The sequence below is a fragment of the Hyposmocoma kahamanoa genome, unplaced genomic scaffold (assembly GCF_003589595.1).
Source record: "Hyposmocoma kahamanoa isolate Upper Pololo Valley unplaced genomic scaffold, ASM358959v1 180, whole genome shotgun sequence".
NCBI lineage: Eukaryota > Metazoa > Arthropoda > Insecta > Lepidoptera > Cosmopterigidae > Hyposmocoma > Hyposmocoma kahamanoa.
This window is the reverse complement of record NW_020653711.1, coordinates 2,805,793-2,827,065: the sequence shown is the minus strand read 5'-3', so window position 1 is coordinate 2,827,065 and position 21,273 is coordinate 2,805,793. Positions and strand designations below refer to the sequence as shown.

Genomic DNA, 21,273 nt, shown 5'->3' with positions numbered 1-21,273 from the left:
TCTTTGTGGCGGCCATATTTACAGAAACATAATTAAATGAAGACATGGCTCAAAGGACTTGTATCCAAGCCAAAATTATTAATAAAAATGTATCTAGGCCAAAAATATTGTTCGTTGAACAGCTGTTTTTGACATTCACCGTCAGCTCTGACTAGTACATATAATCTGTGGTCAGCTCTACGAATAGGTTCCTTCTAACTTGCAGAATGCGAGAGAAAAATAAAACTTCCGTTCATAGTCATTCTTACTTGATGTTGCATAGCATTTAAAAGAAGAAAGAAAAATACATTATGGAACTACTCCAAAATATGGAATCAAAACGCTCTAATAAGCTTTCACCAGTGGGAAAATTTTTGATTTATGGCACAGGTGGCTTGGCAGTGGGCGTTAGCATCGTTTGTGTACCATTCGTGACCCCTGCCTTTAGAAAATTTTGCTTGCCGTACGTTCCTGCTACCACAGAGCAGTTGTTAGGCGTTACAAAAGCATTAATGGGTCGATCAGGGAGACTACTCGACGTCGGGTCAGGTGATGGAAGAATAGTGTTCACCGCTGCGAAACTTGGATTCAAATCGGACGGAGTTGAATTAAACCCTTGGCTTGTATATTATTCACGAATAGCAGCTTTATTAGATCCAAAATGTCGGGACTCGAAATTTTACAGAAAGAACTTGTGGACATTTGATTTGAAACCCTATGAGAATATAGTAATTTTTGGGGTACAACAAATGATGAGTGAATTTGAAAAGAAACTACTCAAAGAAGCAAATCATGATACTGTAGTAGTAGCCTGCAGATTTCCATTGCCAAATATGGTACCTACAGAAACTATAGGACATGGAGTTGATACAGTCTGGAAATATATAGTGAAAAGATAACAAAAGCGTGAAAATTTGTTATAATCTTAGTAGATAATTTACAATATATATTCTTAGATCTTGTTTTGCCTTTTCTTCAAAAACGCCCACTTCGTTTACGCCCTGTGTATTTGGTGTCTGGCCTAACCTCTTTGCCTTGTTTTCGTCTCCTTTCCTTTTTTTCCAAAAGCCAGGCTTTTGTGTTCTTCAATGGTTTTCCTCTAGCCCCTCTTGTTGCTTCCCTTCTTGTGTATTTTACTTGTAGACGGGTATCAGATTCATCTGTACCTGTAGAAATTTGCACCTTGTTAGGAAACTACTACTACTTTTTTACTTTTTTTTTATGCTCCCGGAGTTCTCTACAACGTCATCGATTACAGATTTACCTAGTGCATTTGGCAGTGGAGCGGAACCCCCAGTCATAAGCACTAAAAAGAACTTCTTGGCCTTGGCAGAATTAGGGTAGTCTACCACTACACCTCCATAAAAACCTGCCTTCATTGCCTGTGATGTTAACAACTCTATCTGATTGTCATTTTCAGGGTAAAACTGGAATACTGCTCTTGCCGATCTTGACTGTAAATAATTTTAAAACTTACAAACCTTCACAAAATTGCAATTTATAATTTCACTAATTTGTAACTTGCAATTTAAGACATTTGAGTCAATAAGGCTTACCAAAGCAGCATACAAAGTACTAAAGAACTTGTACAATCTCTTAATTGGCTGATGTGATTTTTTATCTGCATTAAACAACCACTGTACGGCAGACACTGATATAGCACCATCAAAACATCCTGCTTTAAATGGTACACCTTGTCCCATATCTGAGAGGATTAGATCTCCCTCTGTTTCACGTTCTACTGCTACATCTAAAATCATATATTTAATTTACATGCAAAATAGGCACCTTGACGTCAAGTTGAGGACACCAGCTCGTTACACCAAGTACCAAGTAAGTATTTCATTTAAAAATATTGTGAATAATGAATTTAATAAAATTATATTAAATCAGGAAAGTACTTGATAAATAAATAAAATTTGTATTTATTTAGAAAACTAGATCCACAATTTGTTGGTGACATTCATATAACAACCACTATACATATAGTTACATTAACCTGTCATGCAACGCAGAGGCGCAGGGTGACCAAGCAATTTTTAATTTTTTTATAAATTGGAATATTTTTATTATAAATTTAAGAAGGTGGATGAAAACTCAGGCCTCTCAGACGCGTGACGAGTTAGCATAACGTTAATGTTTTCTAATTTAAAAATAGGCAATACAAGGCTTGTACTACAAGGTTCTTGAAGCCCTCCATACCAAGCATAGATGGAGATATGTCCATTCCAATCCACATGTGTCCATTCTCTTCTAGAACAGTGCCAGACAGCCCAGACCCACAACCAACATCCAGTAATAAGCATGGTGTGTCTTCAGGTAGTAACAATAGCTCTAAACATCTCTCTGTCATTTGTCCTTGGATCTCTATGATGCGAGAACTATAATGAAACGAAATACATTTGAGATTCTTAAAACTTTCATAGGGAACTAATATAACTTATTCTTTATAATATAACTTTTCGAACAAGTGCAAATACGTAACACCCACTTTCACGACACATTACTCCAAAATTTTCAAACCAATACAGTAAGTCTCCTGTAAATGCAAAAATAAATGATATTAAACGACACTAGATATAGTCCTAGAAGAAACTTACTTTTGTGTGTATTTTCTTGCTTCATCTTCATTGTAGAACTATGAATAGAAATTAGTTTTAGTAAAAGAGTACTTTCACAAAATCAAAGTTGTAGTAAAATGTTAAAACTTACAACTTCTGGTGGTGCTTGATGCTCAGGTCTTTTAGACATATTATATCAACAAGTTCTTATATTTAAAAATCTGGGGCGAATGTATAACACGAAAGTTAACCTCACTCACTTCAAAAAGTGCTCAAAAGCAAAACATGAGCAAAACTGAAAACAACACAGTTGTTTTTTTTTATATTTTTTTTTTAATTTATTAAGGCTTTGGCAAAGCCATTAGCCTAAATATGAAGTTTAATTATGTTTCTGTAAATATGGCCGCCACAAAGAGGATAGGCAATTTGAGGCGGCGTGCTTAGATTGAGTCGGGATTCCTTAAAACGGGCCGATACGGGTATTTTAGTTCGAATTTCGTATAATTTCGCGTTTTAATCTTCGATTAAGGCACGATAGCACTATCCTATTCCACTTTAAACTAGATTTCACAAAATAATTGAAAGTCAAAATAAAAACGACACTTTTCCCTCCAAAAGGTCCAGAGCGAATTTTTTTTTTTTTTTATAGTTATTCATGAATGAATCATTCCGTAAAGTGAAAGACAGAGGTTTGAAACCATACAGCCAAGTCTTGGTAATTCTTCCTTTTTACTTTTTGAAAGGTGGTCGGGATAGTGACAACAATAACAAAATTAGGTGCCTCACACTGAGGGGTATCCGAATGACCCTTATGTATGTTCCGTGATTTTTTAGTTATCGAGTTATGATTTTTTTAATGCATTTTTGAAATATTCAAGATCGGCTTTAAAATATTATGAAAATTGTGGCGCCAGCACAAACCAATATAGTCGTCACCTTTTTGTGACACTAGAATCGCCAGTGTTACTGAATATTTTGAAAGCGAGTGTTTGGCCAGGGAAAAATTTCTATTTTGAAAAAATCATATTTTTCAGAAAGATGAATATTTTTCCGAATGTTTTTCCAAAATTTTTCCTTTTTTAACTACATTTGACGTTGACACCTGTCAAAAGTTCAAATTACTGAACGAAAACGATGGAGCCAACATCAAGTGGTGGTGGAGTGGCTATTGGAGGTTTCAACGTAGTTCACTAGTAGAACGTAGTTCACTAAGTAGTCTGTGACTAGTAGTCTGTGGTTTCTTCGCTGTTGTTGTGGTTTTTGTATTAAGTGGCCACAGATTCGCTCTGGGCCTTTTGGAGGGAAAGTGTCGTTTTTATTTTAACTTTCAATTATTTTGTGAAATCTAGTTTATAGTGGAATAGGATACTGCTATTGTACCTTAATTGACGACTAAAACGCGAAATTATACGAATCTCGAACTAAAATACCCGTATCGGCCCGTTCTAAGGAATCCCGAGTCAATCCAAACACGCCGCCTCAAATTGCCTATCCTCTTTGTGGCGGCCATATTTACAGAAACATAATTAAACGAAGACTTGGCTCAAAGGACTTGTATCCAAGCCAAAATTATGAATAAAAAAATGAGCGCCTCCTACATTATATTTTTCCAATTTTAAAAATTTTTCTAAATTTTTTATTTGTAAGTCAATTCCACTATTTGAAATTCTTAAAATTACCCAACCGTATCGTTCACTCTAATGTCAATGTCAACAGTCAGTGTCACGTGAGAGTCACTCAATACCTACTCATACACGAGTCAAAATGAAGCGCGGGAATTTGTTTGCGTTTGTCAAACGTTTATTTATCGTGTTTTCGTAATTAATTTACTTTCTTAATAATTAAGAATTTGCGTTAATGTTAAGTAATGTGAATCAATCATGCCGAAAGCCTTAAGCCTGAAAAAGGTTATTTTCAATAAGTACTCCAACTAAAACATTATAGTTTTTGTATAGCAACGTATTTTCGTAAAACTCATTGTTTTTTCATTATTTTCAGGCCGGAAAAGCAACGGCGCCAAAAAATCAAAGGTCGATTACTCAATTCTTTTCCCAAAAGCAGCAAAAATCTATTACATGTGGTTTATCTCAATTGGAAAATCATGGAGAGAAATCGGCGAAACGGAAAGAATTGTCCCCAGTACAGTCACAAAATATTGATAGAACTGACGAACCATGTTCCACTAATAGTACCAATACCTTGTATACTGATAGAAATGGTTTATACACACCAAAAAAACTCAAACTTGGTCACAATTTCAAAAAATTGTCACCATTGAAAATTACAGTTCAGAAAGAAAATAGTTATAACACCAGTGGATCACCTACAAAATATAGCAACTTAAAGGGAGGTGGTATAAAAACAAAAGAAAGTGATGGTATTTCTGAAAATAAAAGTAATTGGTCTCCTCCACTAACACAAATGAGTATGGATGATGTATTAGAGATGGATAAATTCACTAGTAAATTTGACAATAATGATAAATTAATTAATGTTAATGGAAGTCTTGTAAATACGAGAATGAAAACACCTAGAAAAGTTTTACAATTTCATGATCATTTTCAAAATGGTTTTATTGAAATGAACAAGAGTGTGACTACCCAGAAAAATCCTGATAAAGGTAAAACAGTTGTGCATGTCATTCGTAAAAAAATAACTTTTATAATACTGCATTGTTGCCTTTAAGCTCTTATTTTTAAAGGACAAATCAACCTTGAAAACAATAGTTTCTAAATTTACTCTGGTTGCTCCATCATTTGACTCAGCACTCTAGGCAGTCTCTAGGGTGATAATATTGTGGGAGTGTAGCCTTGGTTATAGCAGTGTGAGAGGTACAATTTAATAATAAATGAGGAATATAATCATAATTAAAGATTTACTGTGAGCATTCAGTTTTAAGATTTGTCCAGAACTCTCACAATGTTCCTTTCACAATAACATTCTATTTTTATACAGTTCCGAATATAAAATAGTATAATCTAACCAAACTGTGCTACAATAGCCTCTATATTGGACCTCAGAGTATTGTCAAAATATAATCAGATAAGTATGGTAACTCTATGCAAATGTAGCAGTGCGGTTTGTATGTGTGTGCGCCAGCCGTGTGCCATGTACATATGCATATACTCGCATTGTATAGCGCTGGTAACCTCACGAGCCTGTCATTATTATGTCTCACTGCTGAGTATGAATGAAGTTATAATATTTGTATACTACGGTATTATGCTGGTAAATGGAGTTGACGTTTAAATTGATTAACTGGTCCACAAACAAAAAAAAGGTGGGCATTGCAGATTATCAGTGGGGCATAAATACGTCTTACACTTATGTGTTAAATAATACATATTATAACAAGTTTTTAGGTTTTCACAATTGTTACACATTGGAAATGAAACAATTGTTTTAGATTTAAATTGCATATATTTGTTTCTTTCAAATAAACCAATATTTCAGTAGTGTGCTTTGTATTAACATTAGACTTAACTGGTTGATGACTTTACCATCTTAGCCAGCCATGACCATGGGAGATCCCAAATGGTCCAAAGTGTTGGCTTGCTTAAAAACAAATAAATACACATCATAATTTTATGTATTTGCAGACCATCTCACAATACCAATATCTAAGACTCCAGAGAAGCAGTATTTGAATCATGATGAGCTCTCACCCTCAAAGAGTGGGTCCACTGTCAAGTCCCTAGATGTCACAGAGGTGCAGAGTCCCTCTTTGAGTCAGCAGTTTGGAGATGACTGGGAATTGGAGGATGTTGCTGAGGTGTTTATTACAAATTAACAATTAGGAACAAATGACTAAATTAAGTACTTTTATTAATAAGAAAATCTCTCCAGACCCTGGATTGTTTTTACATTTGCAGTCATTGCAGCTGTCAATAAATAACATTTAAGGAGTTTTGTACTCAGCAAAAAGGAAACAAAGTAATAAACTTGGAAAATTTTACAAATAGTTTATTTATTGAAGCATGCATTTTTAGACATTTTATTAAAAATCATAATAAACTATGTCACTTCTTAACTTAAACTTTGTTAAGATTTTGTCCCACAATTTTTAGTTCTAATGCCCTGGGTTATTTTATACCATGAAATTTATTTTTATTATTTCCTTTTATCTTTTACAGGGACCACAAGATCTAGATCTGTCTGTTATACAGCGCTGTGAAATAACATCTGTCGTGAGACAAGCTACCAGACTGGAACTGAAACTCCAAAACACTAATAACAATAAGGCTACTTGCTTTGTAGAAGGCATATGGTAAGAATAATTTACAAGAGTAGAAAATAGTTTGTAAAATCCTTCTCATTTTTTTTTGCCATATTTATAATGTCAGATTTTTTATTCCTTTAACCAGTTACAATTATATACTTTGTCCCTGTTAACTTCACGTAAAAATATCTCCATGTCTTAAATTACTTTAAAAATACTTTCCTGACCTTCCAAGTGCCTTCACCATACTGTGGCTGATGCTCTCCGAACTGAGCTACGGAACGAACCAGCAGACATTACGAATTTTTCTGAGCTTTGTTTTTGGTTTTTAATAACTTTTTTGCTGTATCGCCATCTGTGCGAATTTAATGAAGATTTATATATGGTTCTTTGTATCAGTAATAATCATCATGATATTCAATAACAATCAAGTAGGCTTTCGTTAAAATTTTCATAAGGAATTAACTTGCAGGCTAGATACACCCCTCGCCACTGGTGAGACAGTCAGCATTCTGGCAAAACGAGACTCATTAGGTCAATTCTGCGTGAACAACACCTCCGGTCTGATAACTTTACGACCAGACTACCTGGTGTCGTCCACCAGTGTCGTCGGCGGCGTGTTTTGTAAAAGAAAGGCTATATTGCAGGAAAGATGGAGGGGTCTTGATTCAGCTAATACTGCTGTAAGTGTTTAGAATTTTGTTATGCATTCCAAAAAGGAACAATAGTTGAATATTTAAATTTAACCGCTTATAACTAAATTAATACAATAACTTATATATTAAAATTGTACGTTCTCGTGATGATCTGGTGGTTATCTGATCTACTATAGGGCTAGCACTACAAGGCGCGACTTGCGCGAGAGCGAAGTAAAGCGCGAGAATAGCGAAATCTCGCGCAAGACGCGCCCTGTTGTGGTAGCCATGCTGTACTTATGGGCGAAACTGTACAAAATTATGAGACTTGGGTGAAACCTAGGCATCCTGTTCCCTGTATCCCACTGCAAGGCATGAGTCCACTCGAAACAGAGTCTTGTAGGTCCTAGTCAATACCGCTGCCTTATTACGAACTTCATTAAAGAGGTGATTTAGGTCAAATTTTGACTATTTACTTGTCGGTCCATATAGTGACATCGAATTTTCTATTTCAGATGACAATGGGTATATTAATACACAACTTAGTACAAAGAGCTCTCACGCAAAATATTCTTGAAATCACCCCGCTTCGAAAAGAAGCTGACAAAATATTAAAAGAGTCCATACAGATGTTATATGACGCTGGTTTGTCTGAGGATGAGGCGAGAGTGAATATGCTTTCGTATATTGCACCGTTGGCGGACTTTATGCAGTATTATGTTGCTAAACCTCCTGTAGGGAAGGTAAGACTAAGAAAACTACTAACTAACTAGACTAAGAAATAGGTAAGAAGGTAAGAACATTTTCTCACATCCTCTACAATGTTTTTCTTATTTAGTTTTTTTTGGCATTCTCTAGTAAGTAGCCATGAAATGCATATCCATGGACTCCTTACACTATTTTTCCATCCTCTAAGATGAACTCCATTGCTGCTTTTCAATAGTAGTACAACAGACCAAAATGGACTTCTATTATACAAATGAATAAGAAAATGCGCAAAATATTTTTTGTTCTCGGTTTTTCAATCTCTCAGTAGCTTTTTGACTTATGTTTAAACCAGGGAAAATTGAAAAAAAGTCATTTTAAAATGATTGTGCATAAATAATACACCGAGCTTGTCATTGGTTAAAATAATAACGTGACAACATCGGCTATGCTAGTCAGGTTTTAGGTATACGCCTCAGGTTTTTTTTTATCTTCCTGATAAATTAGGCACAGTAGAAATAGCCCACTATGCTGGGAAGCCATTGTTTGTGTGTAGTGAAACACAAACATTGTTTGCTACATTCAAAGAATAGTGGAATTTACCTTCCACAGGCATTGACCTACCAACATTCACAGATATCTAGTTTAATAGAAAAAATGTTTTTTTTTTTAAATCAAGTCATTTATTATTATTATTTATAAGTACTTTTAAGTTTAGTAAGTAAAGTTTAAAAAGTAAGCCGTATTATTTTTCTATTTTAAGTTGTCACAAAAAAATCAATGGATGGGTCATATAGACAAAGTACTGGATATAGAAGAGAACTTGTGCTGCCCTCAATTAGGTTTGAAGGGAAAGATTGACGCTACACTACAAGTTACGGTACATGACAGACAAGGTGATTGACTTTTCTTTGTTATTTATAATCGCACAATACCTCTGATTGTATAGTACATACATACCTAAATGTAAAATTTTAAATAGTCAATGTGAATTCAACTAGGCTCAATTTATATTGCGGCGTAACGGAACGGAAGCGAATTCTTTTAACAATATTGTACATAGCATAATGAACTTTATGGTCAATTTTGTAACGTATAAAATATATTCGAGCCAAAAATCACCCGCTGCTGCCGTCGGCAACGCCTAGGGAGTCAGTCACCTCCTGGTGAACCAGTCTCTGTCAAGCTGGTCTAATTTGGCGGATTGGAGATGATGATGATGGCCCTCGACCGTACTATAGTTGGAGCGAGGGTTATCGTCTATTAAGTAGATCAAACGAATATATTCGTAAGAATATGAATGAATATAGGCTAAACCGGGCCGCATAAAAATACCTTCTGAGAAGGACACCAATGTACGCTTATCATTAATTCATGTTTAAATCATTAGTGTATGTATTGTAAAGGGCTGATACAAATTACGGACTGATTTGTTAATTCGTTCTATCGAGTAGCTTCTAATAACTTTGAGTTGTTTCTTAGTTTTCGGTGTCAGCCGCTGACATTCATGGAAGCAGAATTCTAATCGGTTTGAACCTTTATTCTTTATCTTACTATCATGTCTTACTACCTGTAGTATTATGGGAAAATTATAACTAAGTTACCACTTCCTCAGTTGGTAGTATTTACTAACGTATTTGAAAATCAGAAAAAGGGATCAATTCTATTTTCATAGGTCGCCAACGCTCCATAATACCCCTAGAGCTAAAAAGCGGTAAAGCATCAGTATCGGCAGAACATAGAGGACAGCTAGTTCTGTATGGTATGATGCTGAGTTTGCAACGTGGGGAAGACCCGACCACGGCCCTACAGAGAGGGTTGTTGCTCTATCTCAAGTAAGCTTTTAGTTACTACAGGAACTTTAATTGCGGTTGTCGATTGTCCTGATTTTGGTTTTAAAAACAACTAAGGAACAAAACTTTAAGACCCGGACTGGGAGGAAGGTAAGTCGCTTTTACAAGTATTTATTTATTTAATAAAAGATATCCAACAGTATACATTTGTAACAAAAATAAATTACATTATATCGGTATATATTGCCAATTACGGCATATCACAGAACCATAAAAAATACATGACGTGATGTGTCACGTATGGCAGTGTGTTTATGATTTAATTGTTTAATTCGATGTTGATAATTGTATGTAATTAGTATATTTAAATATGTTCAACTCCCTCAGTGGTGGAGCCTTACGAGCCTTTCCGAACCGGGACAAATATTTGTATGGCCTACATTTTTATCTCGTGAGTTTGGGTGTAATTTGTGGTTGTCTACCTATGTGTGTGTATCCATGGATACTGGGTTTCCCTAGGACGGGGCTATGAGTCTGTGCGTTGTTGTTTTGTTTACTATGTATCGTGTTTAAAACAATGAATTTTAAAAAATAAGTAAAAAATTATAAGTCCAATGCATCATGGTCACTAGACGACCACGATGCGAGAATTCAGTGTTAACAGCAGAGCTCAAATATATAAGTTTTAGGAATATTCATACGACATACACAACACACACTATCTAAAATACTTTGAATATTTAATGTGTTTTGTGTTTCTGTACTTTTGAGTATTTTGAAATCACTAAATATTACTGACGTCTCATCAAAAAACCGCAACGGAACGGGATTTGTAAACTACACTGACCTTTGCTTTCAATAAATTACTTCGTTTATCGGAACGCACATATAGAAAACAGTAGGTACTTCCATATTTCAACAAAAAAACGCTAAGCAACTTCTGTGATTGATTGCATTCCAATATACTTTTCATGAGATATTTTGTACACCTCTGTTAGTGAGAGATCGGATATAATCGATCTACCCTCCTATAGACTGCTACTAGACGGACTGCATGCGCAAAGTTGATATATACGTACAACGGCATGCAGTCGAGACTGACTTCATGCGATCCGCTTACCTTTTTCAGGAGCTCCGCGTATTTGATGGACGAATCTACAAGTTAGCTTATCACCGTATCCGATAATTGATTCTAAAAGCTGACTATGAACATATCGATACTTCGGAGAAGAAACAAGCCAATTTGATAAAAAATTAGTTAATGATGTTGTTGGACAAAATTATCATGCTTCTTCGGTCTACGTATCAAATTTAGATATTCGCCAAAAATGGTTTCTTTACGTAAACATAGTTATAAAAATAATAAATCGGTGATTTTCATTCCCATTGTAAACTTTGTAGGTTTATATTTACGCACTTCCTTCCCCGAAGTATCATTATCGAAATCCTCAGTTTTAATTCGTCGAGAAACTAACGTTTATGCACGTAATCCGACTACACCCTGCGATGAAATATGCGATCAAAAATGTAAACAAAAATGCCATTACAGAAAACTGTGGAAATGTGAATTAAATTCGTCGAGAAAAGTTTCACCAATTGTGTTTTTGTTTTACCATTAAGTTCATGAAACCCTCAAATAATTATTACCTTTTGCCGTTACTACTAAAGATCAAGATATTTCAGACAAAAAAGAAATCATGTATCCCGTTATGAATGTCAATTTCCGCTTCTCATTCTCGGATATTTTTGATGACGACAACGAACGATGTTCCCTTCACTCACACAGTTGCACTCTCGACTACTCGCAGTTGAAGTCTCGACTGCATGCAGTTCAATTGTTAACAGCTTTACTGACTTCGTAGTGATGACTGCCGTCTGTGGGATCTAGGTGACTCCATTAATACCTTGGTGGATAGATTCGTTTATGGTCTTAGGTAATGATATGGAATGTACTGTAATGTGTAAGGCACCTAACTACACCTACTTTTACTAGAATATTCTATAGTCAAGACTTTTTTTTGTATTGCTGTTTCCTAGTTTTATATCAATAAGTTCTTTTTGTTAAGGGACCGAATTGATCTTCGAGAAGTGAGTTGCGGGTATCCCGAAAGACGCGATCTCGTAATGTTACGAAATCAACTCGTACAGTACCTCGCTGTTGGACCAGAAGATGTTACCCCTGGTAGAGTATTATTCAGATTTCATAACTTTAGTGGGTTTGTGTAACGTATTAGAATGCGTGTATGTATGGGGCAGGGGTCTTACTTATTTTGAATTTGTTTTTGGTGTAACACATCAGAATTCCTATTGGCTGCAATTACAATTACAGAGCAGCTAACCGACATAGAGGATGCGTCATGTTTACTACAACAGAAGCTACCCGAGCCTGTCCATCATGAGAACGCTTGTTCAAAGTGTCCCTATCTCACCATCTGCTCATTGCATCTCTGGTAAGAAACTTTAGTATTGAATATTGACGAATCCAAGATTATTTGTCGACACGCAAAAATCGAGTTCTTAGGCTTTCGTGGTAGCCATTGGAAATGAAACTATATCTGTTCTATTTATAACTTAATTTGTTTTTTTTACCTTTACGCGATTTAGACCCGAAAAAATAGTTTAATTTCCGACATGTTTGCGTTTCATGTAGGTACATATAATTTTGGGAAAAAATATTAAAAATGAATTTTAATTATGTAAGTTTTCTCGCAGTCGAGAATTAAGTAAGCTCGAAAGTACACACGTCAAAAGTGTCTAGGGATCAAGTCCGTTTAAGAGTATTGCTGCAATTAGGGTTAATTATATTAACTTTTTTGTATCGCTATTGATACTTTTTAGTGAGTTTTAACATTTAAATAAGGAATATTGTTTAAAATTCGATAATAAGAAGAAAATCGATTGTCAATGTGGTTTTGTATAAAAATGAGTTATAGCGTTTTGACAAAATCATTACAATATCTGCATCGGAACCGAAACAATTTACATTATTATGGAGAGACGACATCATTTAACCCGAGAAGTGATGATGCGAGCCGCCGGAATGTTGGACGCTGGTTCCAGGCAACGTGCTGTGGCTTTCACTCTTAACACTACACAGAGCGTCATAAGTCGCCTCTGGACGCGCTATCGCATGACTGGCAGCGTGGCCGAGCGACATGGAGGACGATCTCGCATCACGACTCGCAGACAGGACCGGTGTATCCAAAATACTGCTCGACGGAATCGTACCATGACCGCCATGATGTTGGTTACGAGGCTCCACAGCTCCTCAGGCTTGCTAATAAGCGATCAAACAATCCGAAATCGTTTACGTGAAGTGGGTCTGCGATCCCGAAGGCCGCTCAGAGTTCCACCTATTGCACCCTGCAATCGCAGGACCCGTTTACGATGGGCTCGCGAATACAGAAACTGGGAGGAAGAAGACTGGCGCTATGTGTGCTTTTCGGATGAATCCCGCTTCGGTATGAGACCGGATACAAGACGTACTCGAGTTTGGAGAACATCTGGACGTCATGAACGTTTGAGATATTGTCAGGAAGTTCATCCATATGGTGGGGGAACAATAATGATATGGGCCGGTATTTGGATCGGCGGAAGAACCGATCTCATTTGGATCAGGGGTAACCTCAATGCTCAAGTTTACGCAGAGAGGATTGTTTCAGATGTTATCATCCCTTTGCGAGGCCAGTTGGGTGATTCATTTCAACTAATGCATGACAACGCACGTCCACACACGGCTAGAGTCGTAACACGCATTCTTGCCGAAGCTCGTATCAACGTTCTGCCGTGGCCTGCTAATCGCCAGACCTCAATCCAATTGAGCACGCATGGGATATGCTTCAAAGAAGAGCTGTGCCAAGTATTCATACCGTACATACTCTACAACAATATTTTGACTTGTTACAAAACACATGGGCGGCCATTCCTCAAAGTGATTTTGATGAACTCATCTTAAGCATGCCAAATCGCTGTAATTGTGTGATTCGTGTTAATGGTGGAAATACAGATTATTAATTTTCTTATCTTTACAATAAAAATGAGCAAAATCATCATTTTCGCCATTTTTTTGTCATTTAATTGACGCCGTTAATTTGAGTTTTTTCCCACAATTTGCAAAAACATCAATTTTAGTTTATTTTAATTAATTATATAGAGGTAAGCGGTTAAATAAAACATAAGCATTAAAGTAAGAAGTCGTCCTGGAAGACTGGATTTGGTAAATATTGCTTAAATAATTTTTATTTCAAAAATATTCACTTGATCCCTAGACACTTTTGATGTGTGTAGTTTTTATTTGGGTCAAAACATCTTAATAGGCCCTTATATAGCAGTAAATTAATATATTATGTACATTAACTATGCTGTGAATTACATTTTTCAAATTTTGTTAAATAATTGATTTGAATAAAATGCATCAAACAGTTCGGCAATTTTATGCCGATAGAAACACATTAGTGTAGAGTGTACATTTATAAATCGTAAACTACATCATTAAAAAAAATACTGCGTATGTAGAAATTGTTTACTGTCATGGTCAGTATTGCAGCTGCTTTTAAATTCTTTGCGTCTTTTGAGAAAGCAATGCAGCCGCTTAAAGATAAAGAAACGTCAATGGTTTACAAGACAGTGCCTACTCATTGATGTTTTTGCTTTAGTTAGAGGTTATTTTTGCGGCATGTACATACTATACATAATGTAAACAAGTTTAAAAATATAGCATATGAGTGTTTGAAATTATATTAAAAGGAAAATGATAACATCACTGTAGATACAAATTTATTCTTTCAAATATTAAGTATGTTGGCAAGTTCTTAGGTTAATATACATGGGAGTTATAAAATGGAACATAATACAAGTTTTTCAAAAAAGTGGAAGGATAATTGTATCAAAATTGGACATTAATACATATTCAACAACTTCAAAAACTGAAAAGAGTATAATACCGAATGAAACCAAGATAATATTGAATGACAAAGTAAAAAATCTAAGAATGAGCACATTAACAAATATATTGATAAATTCGGATGACAGAGATTGTGAAAATAGCTTGGAATCAATATTTAAGGAAGTTTTAGATAGAGATAGATATACTATTTATAAGATAAGCAAAGAAACTTTAGAAAAAGGAGCATGGAAGGGTCGTTCTGCCCTGCTAACTATAGCAGGCAATGTGAATACTTTTATAGTAAAAGAACACTTTCTACAAGGTGGCAAAATACTAGGTCTTCATACAAATTTATTACAAACTATTATACCGTTCTATAAAAACGAAAATCGAATAGATATAGCTGAATTTAAATATGATAAATTCAGTGTTAAAGTTAAACATGAAGTGATGGACTGTAAACATATGGAAAAAAAGTTTGTCTATAAAGATCAAGGTGGAAATGAATTGGAAGTTAAAGTTTTAGCTTCCAAAAACAACACTAACATTCCATCACTTATCAAAGTAACAGATTTGACTAATAAAGGCATAGCATTGTTCTCTGAAGCTTATTTGGAGTCTTTATTAGAAGAGCAAGCCAATGAATGTACCGGTATATTTGCGAAAATACTAAAAGAGGTTTTAAATCTTCATATTAAAGACGTAGAAATAGATATTGAATATACGAAAGGATATTTTTTGGGAGATTTTAATGATAAAATGAAAATGATTAGGAACTTATGTAAAGAAGACAATTTGAAACATAAGTGTCATGATTTGACGATACAATGGTGTCTAAATGATGAAAGACCAATTGAAAAACCTTCAAAAACATTCATACCTATCTATGTACAGGACAACCCTGAAAATTTTAATGTGAAAGCATACTATGACAACTTGACATCAAATAATCTTGGTCATTTGTTAATTTATTCCGAAGTATTAACGACAACTTTGGACATTATTAAAGAAACGTTAACACATGGAATTGCTGTCACAGCTACACGGCAATTGGTTGGTAAAGGTAGAGGCGGAAATGCATGGATAACACCACCTGGACAAGCTGCTATTTCAGTACAATTGTGGTTGAAAATGTCTCCTATAATACCTTTAATTCAACATGCAGCAGCCTTAGCAGCTGTTGTAGCTATAAGAAAGGATCATGAAGACTTAAATATACGAATTAAATGGCCTAATGATATTTACTATGGCAGAGATGTCAAAATCGGTGGAGTAATCACCACAGCAAACTGTATTGGAGATAACATCATAGTTAACATTGGTACTGGTGTGAATATTTCTAACAGTGTTCCTACTGTATCTGTAAATGATATTATAAAGATATATAATAAGGAAAAGAGTACAAATTCACCGGAAATTTCTGTTGAAGCTTTTCTTGGATGTTACTGCTCTGAATTAGAGTTTATTTTGGATTGTTTAGAAAAAGATGTGGATTCTTTCTTGAAATTGTATTACAAATATTGGTTGCATGATAACGAAGATATAAAAGTACAAGTTAAAGATCGATCGGAGTTATTTAAAGGGAAGATTTCGGGTGTGGATTCTGCAGGCTGGCTTTGTGTAAAGACGGAATTTGGAGAAATAACTGTTGCGCCAGATGGGAATTCGTTCGATATGATGAATGGATTAGTTGCTCCTAAGATTTAATTTAATTTATTGGTGAGGGATTGTTTGTTATAGTGAAGATTTTGTATTAAATTGTCATATGGCAATAATTTATTTTAAATTCCTATTTTGTTTATAATGAAATGGTTGTCGTGGTGTAGGCATAACATAACCTACCTGTTGTTGTTTTAAATATTATTAAAAGCTGTGAAGTTTTAATTGTCAAATGTTTAATTTATTGGTGTTGTGGACTATAGCGGTTTTACAATCCTACGTTGAATATTATATACTCGTATTTGCAAAGAAATATCTGGATATTTCTGTCTTTCTTAAGAATCTCACTATATTCAACAATAATAATGTGTCAGACAATCACAATAATTACCTGGCCTCAAACCATGAGTGCCAGAGCAAAGGAAATCACTCTAGGCCACTACCCAAAACATGACACGAGAACCTTCGAAAAGTTCATTTCCCAATTTGATCCTACCGGGAATCGAAACCGGAACTTACTCATTTAACACCCACAGTGTAAAACACACAGTGTAGAGCAGAGGTTACCAAACTTTTTGTCTCGTAGGCCACGGGCGTTTTCTGTTTTGCGTTGATCCCCTGCCTTTCTAATATGGATAATATATTTTTTACAAGTTCATCAACTTAAAATATATGAACATACACTGTTCTACTCACTTTGATAAGTCTAACTCCACAGTGAGAAACTACAAAAAACACAGTTACATTTTATACATATAATTTATCTTACCGAATACCTTGTGTGTTGTAAAATGTTTGTTTCATGTGTAATTTATATGGTATAATGTGGATTATTCCGTTTATGGAAAGTAAAAATGTTGGTCATGGCCTACATAAACGGATTCCATTGTCGTGGATCCTCAGTAACGTCTCATGTACCCACTTCTCTTTTCGCTGACAATGGATCCCTTGTTAGTAGATGTGAACACCTGGGGGGTCAACATGCACTACTTTGGGTATCATCATTCTAAAGAAATACAGTACCGTCAGTAATCGTTTAACAACATCTGTATAACAGGCATACCAATGGACCAACCGTATCAGAATCACATCCTCTCTCAAAACTACAAGGGCAAGCGTTAGGCCACTTATCTCCAGAACATATTAAGTACTTCCTACACTGGACTGCGTTGTTGAAGATGGAGGAAAGAGCACAGAAGATAGCCAGTCCGTTACAAGCTTTATGGACTGACAGTGTGGAAAAACGGTAAAATGTGACACTGTTTCATTGTAGTTGCACTAGGCTCAATTTACATTACTGCAGAACGGAATGGAAGCGATTTTTTGTAACAATAGCATAATTTACTTTATGTCAATGGTGTAACGTACAAACTAGATACGATACGGTAGCTTCGGGAATTCCCAAGATTGCGCGAGACGTTGTGCAATTGACATAAAGTTCATACAAAAAATTCACTTCAATTCCGTTCCGCAGCAGTTTCAAGTCGTCTTTGTAACCATCATATATTACAACAAACTGTATTATTTATACAGATCAAAACGTGGTACTTGCGCTGCGAATCTGAAGCTGAAATCGGTAGAGCAATCCGGTGACAGATATTTACATAAATTTGAACGATCTTTGAAGGAAATAGGTGAGATCATCATAAATAAATAAATGTTGTATTATTCTAGCATTACAATATAGGCCATGTGAAATGTATACAGTAACAACATCCTTTTAAGTTGAAAATTACGTGTTTTCGAGCCCGTGTAATTGTGAAGTTCTATAATTTAACGGGAATCTGCTGGTGTCAAACTGGGGAATTCTCTGTACTGTGGGTACCAGAGCAACTGAATTTACGGCACTACCCATAACACCCAGACCAGAATCAATTTAGACGCTAACAAAGTTAATTATAAACAGTATAAACTTAGAAGTAACTATTTCTTTCTGTTTTTCATAAGAGTATATTAGAAGGTCGTTATTGGGCTGTGAAAGTACGACGGAAAAAGTGCAATTCAATTTGTAGAATACACGTAGACATGGCCCTAGCTAGATATTAATTTCAAAATCGGGTCTCGTAATCTTTTTCCACAGCCCGACTTGCCGAGTGTGGGCCTTCCGTAGTTCGTGTAACACCCACCACGATCTTGCGCTAGTCTCACACATCCATGACCCGCAAAATATTGATATTGTATGTCTACCCATCAGCGGCCCTACTCTCGAAGCACGAAATCTGTAGTTACGGCCGTTTTTATACTCTGGAAGTCCGCCAACTAAAAAATAAACTGAGAAACTGAATTGAACGAAAGATAAACTGTTAAAAGGGTCCGTTCGAAACTATCAAATCGCGTTGTTATACGTATTTCGTGCTTCGAGAGTACTTTCCCACTTTTCTGTAATCATTTCTACGTCACTATTTGGTTGTCGAACGGCATTAAATTTAATTAATTAATACTTAAAATAGGATTCACTTTTTTGTATGTATATTAATTTATCATATTTTGAAAAGATAACAAATAATGAAGAAACTCATAATATACATACGGAAAATTACTTCGCGTAAAAATTGTAACTACAAAAACCTGTAATATTTTAATTTTATTATATATTTATTGTGTATTGGCTTAATAAATAGCCATCAGCTTAAAAAGGTAACAAACGTATGTATATTATTAAGTAATTCAAAACGTAATAAGTACTTAAATTCCCCTTTTTTTCGTTTTCCTTGGAAGATCCCCGTTTTAAAAACAAGTTAAAAAGTTTGTAAGTAACTGTTTTTGTGATCAAAAATGTTCATTTTTTAAATTTATTTCATGACCTTGGATTCAAGTCCCTCAGTCGAAATATTTTATGTCTGATAATAACTAAATAACACATCCTTTTTTTTAGATACGTTACAAGACAACACAGTTAATAAAGGTCCTCAAGAAAGCGAATTCTCAATAGTGAGTTTGAATAATCGACCTTGGATCGCTGCTGGCGTAGTTACAGAATCCAACGAAAAGTGTATAGCTATTATTTTAGAAAGGTGAAGGAAGAATAAAGCTTATTTTTGTTTGCAAATAGGTGCATGGTATTTTTATAGTATGAATTGCTATAAGTTTGTATAGTGATAGAATAAATATTTTATATGTTACAAAGTTTTCTTGTATGGTGACCAGGCATGACGGAAACCGACTATCGGAAAAGATTTGGAATCTTCTAAAATAGACATAATTCAATGAATCTCAAATAGGTCTTTTTTTTATTAAAATATACTACTCATTCGTAGGGCAGATTTGCCTGAGAAATATGAGTAAGAAACTATTGGTGTTGCTCTTTGTAAATAAACATTGTTTACATTTACAATATATACCTCTAAATATCATAGATCGAAACTACCTACAAGAGCTAAAGGGATCACTACCCAAGTGTATACGATTGAAGGTCACTACAAACAAATTTTTGTCATCCAAGTACGTAGGAGATTTGTATTTGTTAACCGATTTCAAAAATGGAGGAGGTTCACGATTCAGCTGTATATTTTATGTATGTTACGCGATAACTCCGGATAAATTTATGAACCGATTTCGATGATTCTTTTTGTTGGAAAGAGGGTACCTCAGTAGAAGTCCCGTTTAAATTTGAAGAAAATATTTCACCTCTAAGGGTGGTAAACTAAGTGATGAATCTGGTTTCGCGCATTTTGCAGTAACCGATTGCAATAAAACTTGGCAAATAGATGTAATTCCACAAACTTTTCAAGTCACTTTTTTTTACTCTGTACTTAGATTATTGCAATATAATTTGTTAAAGTAGTCTGTGCCTTTAGTATAAATTATTTGTTTAACTTCAGTTTTTCCATCTATTTTCCTTTAACCATTTCTTTATGTATAAATTATTCTTTTGTAATGGAACTATTTTTCACACTAATATTTGAGGCCATCAGCGCAATAGTGGTGTAACCCACATTACATTTTTTTCTACAATAATGCTTTTAATGTTATTGAAGTACATAATTATTTTTATTTATTATTAATTGGATGCTATTTTCACGTATAGAAAATTTATTAAATTTAAAGTGATTAAATATTTTTCATACATGAAAATAGCACCCAAGTATAGAATTATGTACTTTAGTAACATTTAAAGTAATGTATGGGCCACTTTACTCCATACATGGATTGTAGTGGCAGTACGCAGAGAAAGACTTGCAAAGAAAATGGTAAAAGTATATTGGTATGAAATATAGGTGTTATGGTGGCAAATCTTTCCTTGATGTAGTGTATTGGTGGGCAGATGGTAACGTAATACCACTACAATCAATGTATGGAGTAAGGTGGCTCATACATTTTAGCCCTTCGAACCCGATATGAACCAGCGACCTATGCATTATACAAGTAATATTGTAGAACAAATTAATAAATGTGGTTACACCACTATTGCGCTGATGGCCTCAATTATTCTTTTAATCTCGTTTCTTCATAAATTTTCCACTTTTTTTTTTTCAGAGATCTCTGTCGTCGTTCAAACAAAGATACCTTATTTCATATCGACACATACGAATCGTACGCCACCACCACACAAAATCTCACTAATTTAGGCGTTCTTTTAGAAGACAGTGACCGAGCTGATCGTTTAAGAAAGTAAGTAATTGTTTTACTTATAACTATTTTACCCATACATACATTTACACCATCACGCCAACTCAGAGATTACTGACATCGCATAATAAGATAAGTAGTTAACTCCCGCTTGTCCGGCGCATCAATGCCTATACTTGGCTCGGTGTGTAGGATTGTGACATTATTATTTTAGCTGTACCTACAGGTAATAAATATAATTTAAAAAAATTGAGGTGTTCGTCACAGT

The 21,273-nt window shown here is 34.9% G+C and overlaps 3 protein-coding genes across 3 annotated transcripts in view; 2 read left to right on the top strand and 1 right to left on the bottom strand.

Moving 5' to 3' along the window:
- The first annotated feature begins 183 nt into the window (after positions 1 to 183).
- LOC113225985 (protein N-lysine methyltransferase FAM173B) lies at positions 184 to 914 on the top strand. The gene has a single exon (XM_026458479.1). The coding sequence runs from the start codon at positions 291 to 293 to the stop codon at positions 876 to 878; it is 588 nt and encodes a 195-aa protein (XP_026314264.1). The 5' UTR covers positions 184 to 290; the 3' UTR covers positions 879 to 914.
- On the bottom strand, positions 840 to 2,825 carry LOC113225984 (probable 18S rRNA (guanine-N(7))-methyltransferase). Its single transcript, XM_026458478.1, has 6 exons — positions 2,692 to 2,825; positions 2,580 to 2,617; positions 2,182 to 2,360; positions 1,536 to 1,729; positions 1,244 to 1,433; positions 840 to 1,145 (listed from the first exon to the last, which is right to left on the bottom strand). The coding sequence occupies exons 1-6, from the start codon at positions 2,728 to 2,730 to the stop codon at positions 955 to 957; spliced, it is 831 nt and encodes a 276-aa protein (XP_026314263.1). The 5' UTR covers positions 2,731 to 2,825; the 3' UTR covers positions 840 to 954.
- A 1,607-nt stretch (positions 2,826 to 4,432) lies between these two features.
- LOC113225913 (DNA replication ATP-dependent helicase/nuclease DNA2) overlaps positions 4,433 to 21,273 on the top strand; it is a 33,165-nt gene continuing 16,324 nt past the window's right edge. The window contains 14 exon segments of the mRNA XM_026458379.1: positions 4,433 to 4,447; positions 4,539 to 5,160; positions 6,140 to 6,312; positions 6,674 to 6,807; positions 7,232 to 7,442; positions 7,910 to 8,137; positions 8,863 to 8,995; positions 9,775 to 9,934; positions 11,959 to 12,074; positions 12,222 to 12,342; positions 17,494 to 17,682; positions 17,970 to 18,070; positions 19,312 to 19,450; positions 20,913 to 21,051. Of these exon segments, the coding sequence (XP_026314164.1) occupies positions 4,962 to 5,160; positions 6,140 to 6,312; positions 6,674 to 6,807; positions 7,232 to 7,442; positions 7,910 to 8,137; positions 8,863 to 8,995; positions 9,775 to 9,934; positions 11,959 to 12,074; positions 12,222 to 12,342; positions 17,494 to 17,682; positions 17,970 to 18,070; positions 19,312 to 19,450; positions 20,913 to 21,051 (2,043 nt within the window). The 5' untranslated portion in view covers positions 4,433 to 4,447; positions 4,539 to 4,961.